This window comes from Mauremys mutica, chromosome 13 (assembly GCF_020497125.1).
Source record: "Mauremys mutica isolate MM-2020 ecotype Southern chromosome 13, ASM2049712v1, whole genome shotgun sequence".
NCBI lineage: Eukaryota > Metazoa > Chordata > Testudines > Geoemydidae > Mauremys > Mauremys mutica.
In genome coordinates, this window is record NC_059084.1 from 53,340,997 (window position 1) to 53,355,191 (window position 14,195).

The 14,195-nt window shown below is 49.8% G+C and overlaps 1 gene segment (V, D, J or C); it reads right to left on the reverse strand.

The window, feature by feature from the left end:
• Nucleotides 1-4,611: 4,611 nt before the first annotated feature.
• Nucleotides 4,612-5,219, reverse strand: LOC123347745. The segment is given in 2 exon segments: nt 4,612-4,907; nt 5,122-5,219. Coding segments are annotated over 2 exon segments (348 nt in total).
• Nucleotides 5,220-14,195: the final 8,976 nt, after the last annotated feature.

The window sequence follows — 14,195 nt, forward strand, 5'->3', positions numbered from 1 at the left end:
GCCACAGGATTCTTTGCTGCTTCTGAGTGAATTTCGTGTGGGTGAATGGTGTGCGGTTGTCTCCAGAATATACTGGATTATAAATCTAATTTACAGGTCAAATGTCGCGTATGATATGAGGATTTATGCTGACATTTGACATCAGTCTAGTAGAACAGTGCTGGAAAACTTCCGGACAATTTTATACACATTTTCTGTAGATGTGAACTCTGAATGAAATGGCCATTAGGTGGCAGCACTTCATTATGAACTTGCTCTTTCCTTCCAGACAAGGACAGGTCACACTTTTATTAAATGTTATGTACAAATAAACACACTTGGTCCTCAAACAGTTCGATTATTTCACTTTTGGTTTTGGGTTATGGGGACACTTCTAATTTCAATCCATTTTATATTTCCCTGTGATTTGAAAATGCAGGCTGTAACTGTGAAGACTGCCTAAGAGTAGGCAGGGTAATTAATCCCTAAAATTGATAGGGATTGGGCATTCAGGATAGGATTCCAAAACAGACTAAGAGAGTTAGGTGCTCAAATCCCTTTTAATATAGCTCTGGGTGCTATTTTTTCAGTTATGCCTAAACTCTTCTTAGGATACAGTGGTGTTTGCCCCGATTCAGAGGGGCCAGAACAGATTAAATCCATGCACTGAGAGCTGAAGTGAGATTTAAGTGGTGCGTAGGCCCTTTTGCTGATCAACTGCACAATTTCATCTGTGATTTTCAAAGGATCTCTGGGGGGTTAGACACTTAAATCCCCCTTGAGTTTGAATAGAATGTGGGTGTCTAACACCTGAGGAGCCTGTGACAATTCCAGACTTCACAACCAGGGATTTATTCAGCAGGTTCATGGATTTGTAAGGCCAGAAAGGACCATTATGATCATGTGATCTGCTCTCCTGTATCACACAGGCCAGAGAATTTCAGCCAGTGCTCCCTACGCCTGAGCTATAGTATGTCCTTCAGAAAGAGAAATCCAGTCTGGGTTTGAACCATCCAAGCGATGAAGAACCCACCACCTCATTAGATAAATTGGTCCAATGAGTAACTGAAACACTCACTCTTGAAAATGTTCACCTTATTTCTAGCCTGAGTTTGTCCTGCTTCAGTTTCCAGATATTGGATCTCATTCTGACTTTCTTATGCTTGATTAAAGACCCCTCTGCTACCAGAAATCTCCCAATAAAGGTCCTTCCGGTCCTTTGGTCACATTCTGCTTTGTCTCCAGTTCTCCCCTTTGTGGTGAATTTCTGAGCACAGCTGTGGTGCAGATTCCCAGAAATCAGTTAGAGGTTTTCATCTCCAGGAACCCAGCTGCAGCAGTTCCCTCTCCCCCTACACCCATCCATCCACCCATCCACACACCTTTCCTGTCTGTGGTCTCCTTCTAACTTTGCATGTAGGAGTCCTTTTCTCAGGGAAGGAGAAAGCTGCAGAGTTTTTGTGCCGGGCTCCCTGTTAATCACATCACCATGTGTCTCTATTGAAAGCACAGAAATACGTGGCTGAGTCCCTCAGCTCCAAACCTGTGATCTTCAAACTTCCAGATTTCTTGAAGTCCGCAGAGAATCTCTTCCCAGCCTCATTCTTCCTTAATCCACCGGAATATCCCCAAAATAGAAAAACAAGCTTTTCTGCTCCATGTTGTTTGTACCAGTACAAAGAATAATAGCGAGCGTCCATTTCGTAAACACAGTCCAAGGCCACAGACCCACCCTCCACCCCTGACGCTGCCAGCTGGGTGTGCGTTACAGCATCTTCCATGCTGGAGCCTGTTACAAAGAGGGGGTGAAGGAGAGCTTAGTCGTAACATGTTGCCCCTGGATTTATTTATGGAGAGCGTCCCTCACTGATTAGCCTGATGATGACAGCAGTGTTCATCGTCATCTTGGATCAGGCACTGACACTTATTTTTTATTTGCATGACACCTACCCCAAGGTGGAAATCATGGGCTGTTGCATCTGATTAATTATTGGTGAATATTTATTATTAAACATGTTTATATACTATTATTATTTTATTACTATTCCAACCCCATCATCAATAGTGGGGAGGGATAGCTCAGTGGTTTGAGCATTGGCCTGCTAAACCCAGAGTTGTGAGTTCAATCCTTGAGGGGGCCACTTAAAATCTGGGGCAAAATCAGTACTTAGTCGTGCTAGTGAAGGCAGGGGGCTGGACTCAATGACCTTTCAAGGTCCCTTCCAGTTCTAGGTGATTGGTATATCTCCAATTATTACCTTTTATTATTATTATTCCCAGTGATTTCCATTCGAATATTTTACCCATAGGAAGAATGGCCCAAGGACTGGGCAGCATCGTTATATTTTCCTGATACATAAGAAGGGCCGTACTGGGTCAGACCAAAGCTTCATCTAGCCCAGTATCCTGCCTTCCCACAGTGGCCAGTGCCAGGTGCCCCAGAGGGAATGAACAGAACAGGGAATCATCAAGTGATCCATCCCCTTCATTCAAGGTTTCTCAAAGCTTCAGACTGAGATTTTTTCAAAGGAGCCTAAGAGAACCAGGTACCCAAACCCCCACTTTGAAAACCCCTGCCCAGTTCACCAAGACTCCCCAACCCTCACTTCTTTTCTGGCTCTGAGTTGAGAAGATTCCAATTATAGAGTCTCTATTTACCAGGTAATACCAAAGCGGTCACAGCCCATAATAGGTTTTGTTCCTTCATAATAAAAAGATTTTCCTCCTGCCTCAGTATCACACTGTCTCTCTTCTTCTGCACCACAAGTCTTGTTACCTCTCAGGCTGCTGCATGGCCCTCGACAGGACAACCGACGTGTCTGTGACAGCTCTGCTGCAGCAAATCAAATAGTATTTCTGATTGATTGTAGATTGGCAGCAGAGCCAAACTTCCTGGCAGAGTTAACCACTGACTGAGTGATACCACCACCCCACTGGCAGATTGCAATCAGAACTGGCTAAAGGGGCGGGGGGGGAGGACAGCTCCCGCCTGAGCGCCTCAACCTCCTCCCGGGAGAACAGCGCCCCCTAGTGCCACATTGGGGTCAGCACTAGCTCTCAGGGAAGACAGCCCCATAAAGAGCCCCCACCCTGCTGCCTGCAGCACAGCGCCCCCTAGCAGCCTGCTGGGGCACTGAGGTCAGCCCTGAGTCACTCACACCGTCCCATGAATTATCAGGTGTCCCATCCAAATTCGATTCAAAGACTTCAAGGGATGGAGAATCCCTCACACCCCCAGGCAGGTTGTTCCTATGGTTAACTACCCTCACTGTTAATAATGTTTGCCTTTGGTCTGGACTTTGGTCACTTAACATATATGAAAACGAATGACACATTCAGAACTCCTGTTGGTGCCATTTATTGTCTTTTCATATTATAGTAGCACCTGGAAACCCAATTGAGATCAGAGCCTTATTTGGCTGGGCACTGCCCGGATATATAGAGACAGCCCCTGCTCTAAGAAACTTACCATCTAACTAGAAAAGTCAGACAGAGAAAATATTATTAGCCACCTCCATTATATAAATGGGGACCTGAAATCCAGGGAGGTTAGGGTTGGATTTTTTCCAAGGTGCCTGTGGGAGTTAAGCACCTAATTCCTATATAATGCTCTGGCAATCTTGGCTCTGGCCTCCTAAGTGGCCTTGCATGAGTCGCTTATTTGTACAGCACCTGGCACCACCTGACCCAAATTAACAATAATAAGAAAGTTTCAACGGGGATTGGGCAACGTCATGGGCTGCCTGGCCCTTTGCAGCAAGTTAGCTTCGGCTACCAGCTCACAGATAAGCAGGCAACATAAGTGCTCATTAGTGACCCCTGCTGGGTGTTAATTAGAAAGGCTGCCCCCGACCCCCAGTTGTGGCGGTGAAGCAGGCAGAGCGCCATTTAACTAGGGCAGGGCGCTCGTTAAAGGAGAGACGGTCCTGGAGGGAGGTGTGAGGGGAGGCCCCCTGTGGGAAGAGCATGTGGTTGCCAGGCTGTCACCCACAGACGGTAGGGCAGGTTCCTGTGCGGAGAGAGGGGGTCCCTCAGCTAGGGCCTGAAAGAAGCGAGGAGTCCCTGGCGAAGGAACTGCTGGAGTCCCTGGCGCAGGGACGCCGCAGGACATTATGCTGGGCAAGAATAGAGAGAAGAGGAAGCAGGGGCCCAGAAGCAGAGGATTTCAGTGGACCCAGGCAGGGGTAGGAAAAGCTATTTGGACACTTGCTTTGGACTTTAAGTTGCCCCGTTTGTTAGCCCAGAAAGGGGGGCGAGCTGTTGAATAACTGGGCTGGCGCCCGGAGGCCACAGAACACCCACTTGGGAGTGGACACTGCAGCCAAGAGAAGTCCCCTGCCACGCCAGACCTCGGACACGAGCGGGGAGGACTCGGGCATCTACCGCTCCCTGGGGCAATGCTGCCTTCCTGGCCCAGCTCAAACCGCCTCTGGCAGAGCTGGGAGCCGAAACCACGTTACCTCGGTCCCCTCCCATCGCCCTAACCAGGGAGCCTCCCCCTCAGCAGGGCTATAAACGCCTGTCCCCGTCTGCCCATGGGGCTCTGTCCCACCCCACCCTGCGCCCCCAGCGCCCCGCAGCCCCTCCCGGGTAACACCCAGAGTTATTGGACAGGCTGCGCTGCGCCCTGTGTCACTGTGTCTCCACGGCGCACAGGTAGCGGGCGGTGTCCCCCAGCTGGCAGCCGCGGATGTTCAGGGAGCTCCGCTTCTGCCCCGGATCGTGATCCGCAGTGAAATTCGGTTCTTGTGTCTCGCTCCCCTTGCCGTGCAGCATCAGCAGGAAAAGGGGCCGCTCCCCGGGAGCCTGCCGGTACCAGTGTAAACTGTTGATGGCGCTGGAGTAAGTGCAGGTCACGGTGCCATTCTGCCCCTCGGAGACACCCCGCCATTCCGGGCTCTGCTCCACTGAGAGCTGCCCGCTGGCCACTGGGAATAACAGAGACACGGGGGAACCGAGTCAGCTACTGCCCCGAGCCACCTGCCCCCAGCAATCGCGGGACAGGGTGGGGCGAGAGACAGGCTGTGGGGCAGAGACCGACCGATCTCCCCATTTCACTCCCTTCTCCCCCACCACACAGTCAATGAAATCCAGCCCCAGCTCCCTGCCAGTAACCAGCGGGTCTGTCTCCCCAGCCCTTACCCCACACGTGCATTAGCTGGATCACCCAGGACAGCCCCCGCGGCCTCCCCATCCCTGCGCTCCCTGACAGCCCAGGGCGCGGGACGCTGCTGGGTTCTCCCCTGGGGCTGGCCCGTGTGTTGGGTCTCCTGTGCTGGAGGGATCGGACACGTTCTTCTCCCCCGTCGTGTGTCCAGCCAATCAGCGACCAGCCCCTTATCTCCCATCTCAGCCGTGTGTCACTGTGCACAACCTTCCACTGCTAAACGCTGACCCCTAGTGGCCAAATCCGTATCTCAGCTCGCAATAACGCACCCTCTTGGACTCTCCTCCAGCGTGACAGCAACTCCTTTCCGTGGAGTGATTTCCCCTCACAGTGGAATTTAGTGGAGATCCCAATGGAAATATACCACTTGCTCCACCGTTCTCAAACGATCCTAAGGGAGTTAGGCACCCAAATCTCATATTATTTAGGCACCTAATTCCCATTGGACGCTCTGAAAATCACTTCCTCGTTTCCTCGCTCTGCCACTGTCTTCCTCTGCGACCTTGTCTGTACAGCACCTGGCACAATGAGACCCAACCTGGTCATGGCTGTATCAGCCACCACCGTATACATTTGAACTAACTGGTCCATTCCGTAGTGTGCTGGGGGAACCCGACTTCCTGAAGCTCCTTGGGGAAAGCTCGTCTCAGTAGCTTGCTCAAGGTCACGCAGAGTTAAGAAAGAAAGAACATTGTATTGAAAGATGCCCAGGCGAATAGAAAGAAAATCCCGTGTGTGGAGGGATAGATCCATCTATAGTCAGAGAGCTAGGGTGGGGGATAGAGAGTCGGAAACTGATCCCCTGGGGTCACGAGACCTACCCCGATCCCTTAACCAAAAGACCAGCCCCACCACTTCCCAGGGCTGTAAGTCCCTTTCCCCGTCTGCCCATGGGGCTCTGTCCCACCCCACCCTGCGCCCCCAGCGCCCCGCAGCCCCTCCCGGGTAACACCCAGAGTAATTGGACAGGCTGCGCTGCGCCCTGTGTCACTGTGTCTCCACGGCGCACAGGTAGCGGGCGGTGTCCCCCAGCTGGCAGCCGCGGATGTGCAGGGAGCTCCGCTTCTGCCCCGGATCGTGATCCGCAGTGAAATTCGGTTCTTGTGTCTCGCTCCCCTTGCCGTGCAACATCAGCAGGAAAAGGGGCCGCTCCCCGGGAGCCTGCCGGTACCAGTGTAAACGGATGATGGCGCTGGAGTAAGTGCAGGTCACGGTGCCATTCTGCCCCTCGGAGACACCCCGCCATTCCGGGCTCTGCTCCACTGAGAGCTGCCCGCTGGCCACTGGGAATAACAGAGACACGGGGGAACCGAGTCAGCTACTGCCCCGAGCCACCTGCCCCCAGCAATCGCGGGACAGGGTGGGGCGAGAGACAGGCTGTGGGGCAGAGACCGACCGATCTCCCCATTTCACTCCCTTCTCCCCCACCACACAGTCAATGAAATCCAGCCCCAGCTCCCTGCCAGTAACCAGCGGGTCTGTCTCCCCAGCCCTTACCCCACACGTGCATTAGCTGGATCACCCAGGACAGCCCCCATAGTCTCCCCATCCCTGCGCTCCCTGACAGCCCAGGGCGCGGAACGCTGCTGGGTTCTCCCCTGGGGCCGGCCCGTGTGTTGGGTCTCCTGTGCTGGAGGGATCGGACACGTTCTTCTCCCCCGTCGTGTGTCCAGCCAATCAGCGACCAGCCCCTTCTCTCCCATTTCAGCCGTGTGACACTGCCTAGAACTCCTTCTTAGTGCCCTTCACCTTGTGAAAGCTGCCCCCGTGTGGCCAAGTGTATAAGCGAGTGAAGAAATATTCAGTTCTTTTCAAAGAAGCGTCAGGAGTCCAACTCCCATTGACCCGAGTGTCCAAATCTCTTAGGCAGCCTCCATGAAGAAATGACTCCTCTCAACTATCAAACTAAAGATGTGGGGACAGATTTCTCCAAAGTACCTAGGGGATTCAGGAGCACAAGTTCCATTAATAATACTGTCCAATTGATTCTTATTCATAGAGGTTAAGTATACAAGAATCCTTTAGTCAAAGAAATCAGGTGCCCTCCTGGGCCCGGAAAGAGACAAAGGCCAGAGGAGGAGGGTCTGGAGGGGGTTTCAGTTTGGGGCTGGCTGGAGACGTGGAGTAAGTGCAGATGTGGGTGTCTGGTTCACTCCTCCCGAAAATGAACCCGGCTGAGGGGGTCCCGTTCTCTGTACCTACAAGCTCTGTTTTAGACTGTGTTCCTATCATCTAATAAACCTCTGTTTTACTGGCTGGCTAAGAGTCACCTCTGACTGCAAAGTTGGGGTGCAGGACCCTCTGGCTTCCCCAGGACCCTACCTGGGTGGACTCGCTGTGGGAAGCACATGGAGGGGCAGAGAATGCTGAATGCTCCAAGGTCAGACCCAGGAAGGTGGGTGTGAGCTTCTTGCCCTGAAGACAGTCTGCTCACAGAGAGGAGATTTCACCAGAGTCCTGACTGGCTTTGTAGGGAGCAGTTCCAGAGCATCACCCGGGGACTCTGTGACACTAATATGCAACCTAAATCTCCCTGACTGCAGATTTAGCCCACCACTTTTTGTCCCAGCCTCCATGGACATGGACAACAATGATCACTGTCCTCTTTATAACAGCCCCTAACATATTTGAAGCCTGATAAGTCAATCCTCATCCCCCTCAGTCTTCTTTTCTTAAGACTAACCAGACTCATTTAAAAAAAAACATTCCTCATAGATCAGGTTTTCTAAACCCTTTGTCATTTTTGCTGCTTTCCTCTGGACTCGCTCCAGTTTGGCTACATCTTTCTAAAAATGTAGCACCCAGAACTGGACACAGGACTCCAGCTGAGGCCTCACCAGTGCCAACTAAAATAGGACAATAACCTCCTGGGTCTTACACATGACACTGCTGCTAATACATCACAGGACTGGAAAGGACCTCGCGAGGTCATGTAGTTCAGTCTCCTTCACTCATGGCAGGACTAAGTATTATCGAACATAGGGGGGAAATCAAATCAGTATCTTAGAAGTTTGTACACTCATGCAAGAAGTATGGGGAATAAGCAGGAAGAATTTGAAATGCTGTTAGTAAACAGAACTATGACGTAGTTAAAAGCAACAAAGAGTCCTCTGGCACCTTATAGACTAACAGAAGTATTGGAGCATAAACTTTAGACATGCGTCTGATGAAGTGGGTATTCACCCACGAAAGCTTATGCTCCAATACGTCTGTTAGGCTATAAGGTGCCAAAAGACTCTCTGTCGCTTTTTACAGATCCAGCCTAACACGGCTACCCCTCTGATACTATGACACGGTTGGCATCACAGCGACTTGGTGGGATAATACACATGACTGAATATTGGTATAGAAGGGTACAGTTTGTTCAGGAAGGACAGACATGGAACAGAGGGTGGAGGTGTTGCCTTATACACCTCTACCTCGCTATAACGTGACCCGATATAACAGGGGTTCACATATAGCACGGTAGCAGTGGGGCTCAGACAGCACTTTAAAGGGTCCAGGGCTCTGGCTGCTGCAGGGAGCCCCGGGCCCTTTAAATCACTGCTGGAGCCCTGCCGCCGCTACCCCAATATAATGGCGTTTCACCTATAACACGGTAAGGATTTTTGGCTCCCCACAACCGCGTTATATCGGGATAGAGGTGTATATCAAAAATGTATAAACTTGGACTGAGGTTGAGATGGAAATAGGAGAGACTTGTTGAAAGTCTCTGGGAAAGGATAAAAGCAGTAAAAAACAAGGGTGATGTCATGGTAGGGATCTATACAGACCCCTAACAAGGAAGAAGAGGTGGATGAGGCTTTTTTAAAATAACTAACAAAATCATCCAAAGGACAGGTGTTGGTGGTGATGGGAGACTTCAACTACCCAGACACCTGTTGGGAAGAATCATATTAGCCTTTTTCACAACTGCATCCCATTATTGACTCATATTCAGTTTGTGATCCCCATAAACCCCAAGCTCTTTTTCAGCATTACAACCAGCTAGATATTCCCCATTTTGTAGTTGTGCTTTTGATTTTTTTCAACTTCCTAAGTGAAGAACTTTGCACTTGTCTTTACTGACTTTCATCTTGTTGATTTAAGACCAGTCTCTATTTTGTCAAGGTCATTTTGAATTCTAATCCTGTCCTCCAAAGTGTTTGCAAACCCTTGCTGTCATCTGCAAATTGTATAAGCCTACTCTCCATCTCATTATCCAAGTCATTAATGAAATATTGAATATTACTGGACCCAGGACTGACCCTTGTGGGACCCCACTAGATATGCCCTCTGAGTCTAACAAAGAACTACTCTTTTGAGTACGGTCTTTCAACCAGTTTTGCACCCACCTTATAATAGTTTCATGTAGACAATGGTTCCCTAGTTTGCTTATAAGAATGATGTGTGATTGTCTCAAACACTTTACTAAAATCAAGGTCTACCATGTCTACAACTTCTCCCTATCCACTAGGCCAGTAACCCTGCGAAAGAAAAGCAGCCAGTCTTGGTTTGAAGAATCAAGAGATACTTTTTTTAATGCTTCATTTGAATTTGTCTGGCTTCAGCTTCCAGACATATTGGTTCTTGATGTGCCTTTCTCCACTAGATTAAACAGCCCATTGAGACCCAGGAGTGTTCTCCCCAGGAAGGCATTTATACACCATAAACAAGTCATCACTTGCTCTTTTTGATTAAACTAAACAGATTAAGCTGTTAGGCATTTTCTCCAGCCTTTGAATAATTTTCTGTGGCTCTTTTAAGCACCGTCTCCAATTTTTAAAATGTGGATATCAGAGCTGGCCACTGTATTCCAGCATTGGTGTCAGCAATGTGGTTTACAGAGGTAAAATCACCTCTGCTTTTACGCACTACTCCCCTGTTTATACATCCAAGGACCACATTAGCCCTCTTGTGCCACAGCTTTGCACTGGGAACTCGGGTTCAGTTCCTTTCTACTCCACATCACAAATTCCTCCTGGGATTTCAGGAAGTTTCTACATCTTCTCCTGTTTCGGGTCACACACAGCTCTGCTTGGAGGAGGTTGTGTTCATTTGTCTTTATTTAAGGGGAAAGCAGGGGTGGCTACAACTGTGACTGTCTTTCTCATTATCACAGGAAAGTTGAGTCAAACGGGGAGCCTTTTCCAGAATTCCCTAATAAATATACTTTTATGATCATCTGGTCTGATCCCTGCATAGCACAGACATCTAGTACAAAGACTGCAGTTCAAATTATATTCACCATAGAATATCAGGGTTGGAAGGGACCTCAGGAGGTCATCTAGTCCAACCCCCTGCTCAAAGAAGGACCAATCCCCAGACAGATTTTTGCTACAGATGCCTGAGGGATAGCTCAGTGGTTTGATTGTTGGTCTGCTAAACCCAGTGTTGTGAGTTTAATATTTGTGGGGACTACTTAGGGATCTGGGGCAAAATCAGTACTTGGTCCTGCTAGTGAAGACAGAGGGCTGCATTCAATAACCTAAGTTTGCAAGTCCCCTTGTTAATAAATGTGGCTAGAACCCAGCTGCAGAACTTTTGCATAGCCTGAGAACCACCCTGTGTCTCCACTGCACAGAAGTAGCTGGCTGCATCTCCGAGCCTGGAGTTGCTCATATGCAAATAGCTCAGCTTCTTGTCTGGAAAGAGCTGTGCTGTGAAATTTCCGCCCTGTGCGATGTTCTCATCCTGATACGGCATCAGGAGGGAGGCAGGGCTCTGCCCTGGGGGCTGTCTGAACCAATGCAAACTGGACAGGACCAGAGCCTGGTATCGGCAAGCGATCCTGCTGCTCTGTGCTTCCAGAGTGACCACCGACGTGTCCTGATGCACCTCCACTTGGCAGCTCCCTCCGAGTACGAAAGAGAAAATAAATCCAAGATGTTACAGAAACCAAGGATCATCTCATGTTACTGATCACGAACCACCTCCGAGCTGGTGTCAATCGGCCATAGGACCTCGTCTCCAGCTGGTGAACAGCAGACATCGCTCCAATGGAAACTTGCACCGTTACTTAGAGCTGACAATGTTTCCTTTCTAGCAAATAAGCATTGATTCTATCGCACTCAGTGTCTGGTTTCACTAGTGCTCCCCGGGCAGGGCGTCCATAGCTGTTCTCATTGCTCGTAGCGATCTGCTGTGGTTCAGCAGAGAAACTAGGCAGCGAGGTTCCGAGAATCAATGGTTCCCCCCGCAAAAAGTTCAAGGCTTCAAACCAAGATCTGCGAAGACTTTACTTCTCTGATCTTCCTGAGGTCAGAGGAAAGCCCAGGGTGCAATTTATCCACTGCTTCTGCACTTAAGGTAACATTTTCAAAAGCACCCAGGTAATTTAGCATCCTCAATCCCATTGACTATCAAAGGCTCAGGTTGCTAAGGGACAGATTTTAAAAGGTATTTAGGCACCTAAAGAAGCAGATCAGCATTGAGTGGGATTTTCAAAAGCATGTAGGAACCTTATTAACAGGAATTAGTCACCTACGCACTTTTGAAAATCCCACTAGGCACCTATCTCCTTCTGTAGGCACCTAAATACCTTTCAAACATGCCCCTAAGCCCTTTCTGAAAAGGGGCTCCTAACCTTCTTAGGCACCTTTGACAATTCCAGCCTACAGTTTTTGCACAGGCTGGGGTGCCCTTTGTGTCACTGTGTCTCCACTGCACAGAGGTAGGTGGCTGCGTCTTGCAGCTGCGCCTCGGTGATGTTCAGGCAGCTGTGCTTGTCTCTGGTCCGGAGCTCAGCTCTGAGATTCAGCCCCCACGTGGCACGCTCGTCCTTGTACAAAATCCCCAGGAGGGTGGGGCTTTCCCCTGGAGCCTGGCGGTACCACTGCACATTTCTCGCCGTGCCGGAGTAACTGCAGGTCAGGCTGGAGTCCTGTCCTTCAGAGCCGCTCAGGGACGGCGGGCTCTGCGCCACATTAACCTGGCAACTTACACCTAGTGGGAAAGGGAATTTAGATTTATAAACAGAATGATCAATGAATCAGGTCCCTCCATCATCCCTAAATCCCAGGAGAACAGAAGAACACCTCATTTTCACATTATTCTGGCATTCCTCACCTCCCCTGGGTTAAGATTTACAAAAGTGACTCATGATTCTTGGGTGCCCAACGCGAGACACCGTAGAGTCCGATTATCAGAGGCTGTGTCCCCAGCCAGCCAGAAAAGAGCGACAGGGATGATTTGAGGTGACTTTAAGACTGTGATGCCAAGTATGACGTGTGCATGGGATTTCAGTGTGAGCTGTAGTCTAGCCTATAAAGTCTCTGGAAAAGGGACCGTGTCTGGACAGAGCCTTGCTCAATGGGCTCCTGGTTCATGGCTCGGGCTCCTGGGCACTGGGGTAATACAAATACTAGTGACATCTGATTTCAGCTCGGGAACATCAGTTATAGGGCAATGCTCTAGCGTGTGACTACAGGAATGATTTAAGCCATTCTTGTAATAATTCTTCAAAGGTAACTTTATCCCAGTCTCTCTGCATCTAGGTGGGAAGGAGATTTCTGAGTAACTGGCTCTTTAATATAGCAGACAAAAGCATGACAAGAGCCGATGGAGGGAGCTGAAGCTAGAGAAATTCAGGCTAGAAATAAGGTGCCACCTCTGTAATGGTGACTAGCCATTGGAGCAACTTACCTAGGGAAGTGGGTGGATTCTCCAGCTTGGAGTCTTTAGATCAAGACTCGATGTCTTTCTCCAGCTCGACACAGAGCAGGGGCCCAATTCAGGAATCACTGGGGAAGTTGCCTGGGGCGCAGGGCGTCAGACTAAATTATCACAATGTTCCCTTCTACCTTAAAATCTATGAAACGGGGGCACCCGGAATCACTCGTCACTTCTGAGAATCTTGGCTCCCGTTATTATCAAGGGGTTTAAACTGCCGCGGGACTTACAGTAAAGACGAATGACCAGGATCACTAGTAGGGCCCCAGGACACCTCTTCCTTGTGCTGCCCCTCATTTCTGTGACCCAGGACCTAGAAGGGTTCCTGGCTCCTCGTGTATTTATCACCTGCAGGCTCCTCCGTCCTCTCCTGGAGCTTTTAAAATCTACTTGCATTTCTCCTGCTTGAGAGGCAAGACGTCTCCGTTCTCGCCCTATCAGCAGCAAGGCCCTTCCCTCCCAGACAAAACACAGACTCACTGCAGAGACCCACGCAATTACCTTCCTCTCCAATACACGGCTTTCAAGGCGCAACACTGCCCCCATAGCAGTTACAGTTTTTGTACAGGAAGGCGGCCACTTTGTTTCACTGTGTCTCCACAGCGCAGAAATAGCCGGCTGAGTCGGCGAGCTGAGAACCGTCGATGTGTAGATGGCTCCGTCTCTCCCCTTTCAAGAGCTCGGCTATGAAATTTGGCCCCTGGGTAACATTCCCATCCTTATACAGGCTCAGCAGGAAGGCAGGACTTTCCCCAGGAAACTGCCTGTACCAGTGTACGTAGGACACTGTGCCTGAGTAGCTGCAGGTCAGAATGGAGATCTCCCCTTGGGATCTGGTCAGAGATGGAGGACTCTGATCCACTTTAATTTGGCAGCTCACCCCTGTAGACAAAGGCAAATGGAGAAGCAACAGATGAGCTTGTTCTGTTCTCATCAGCCCCTCATCTTCCCCAGTGGTTGCTCCTTATCACTGTTTCTTTTTCAGCCAAAATAAATCAGAATCTCTTAATATTCTGGGCCTTGGTGTAAATCTGTGTGGCTCCATCAAAGACAACAAACCTACCCTGATAAGCAGCAGATGAGTGCCTGCTCCGTTCCTGTGATGTTCAGCACAGCATCTCCTGGGGAATGGAGAGGCCTCTTAGGTCATCAGGGACTAGCACTGCTGGGTGAATTCAGCTTCCTGCTCTGGGGAACTGAGGCACCAAGCGGTCAGGGAGGGGGTTTCCATAGGAGCCAGGCACTCAACGTATATTGCAGTTTCAATGGGATTCAGGCACCTGAATCTGTTGGTCTCCTTCCAAAATCCAAGCCTAAGTCACTTGCCCAAGGTCAGGTAGTCTCTGGCGGAGCCAAGAAATGAGCTCACGTCTAGTGGCTAAAGCACCAGACCTTCCTC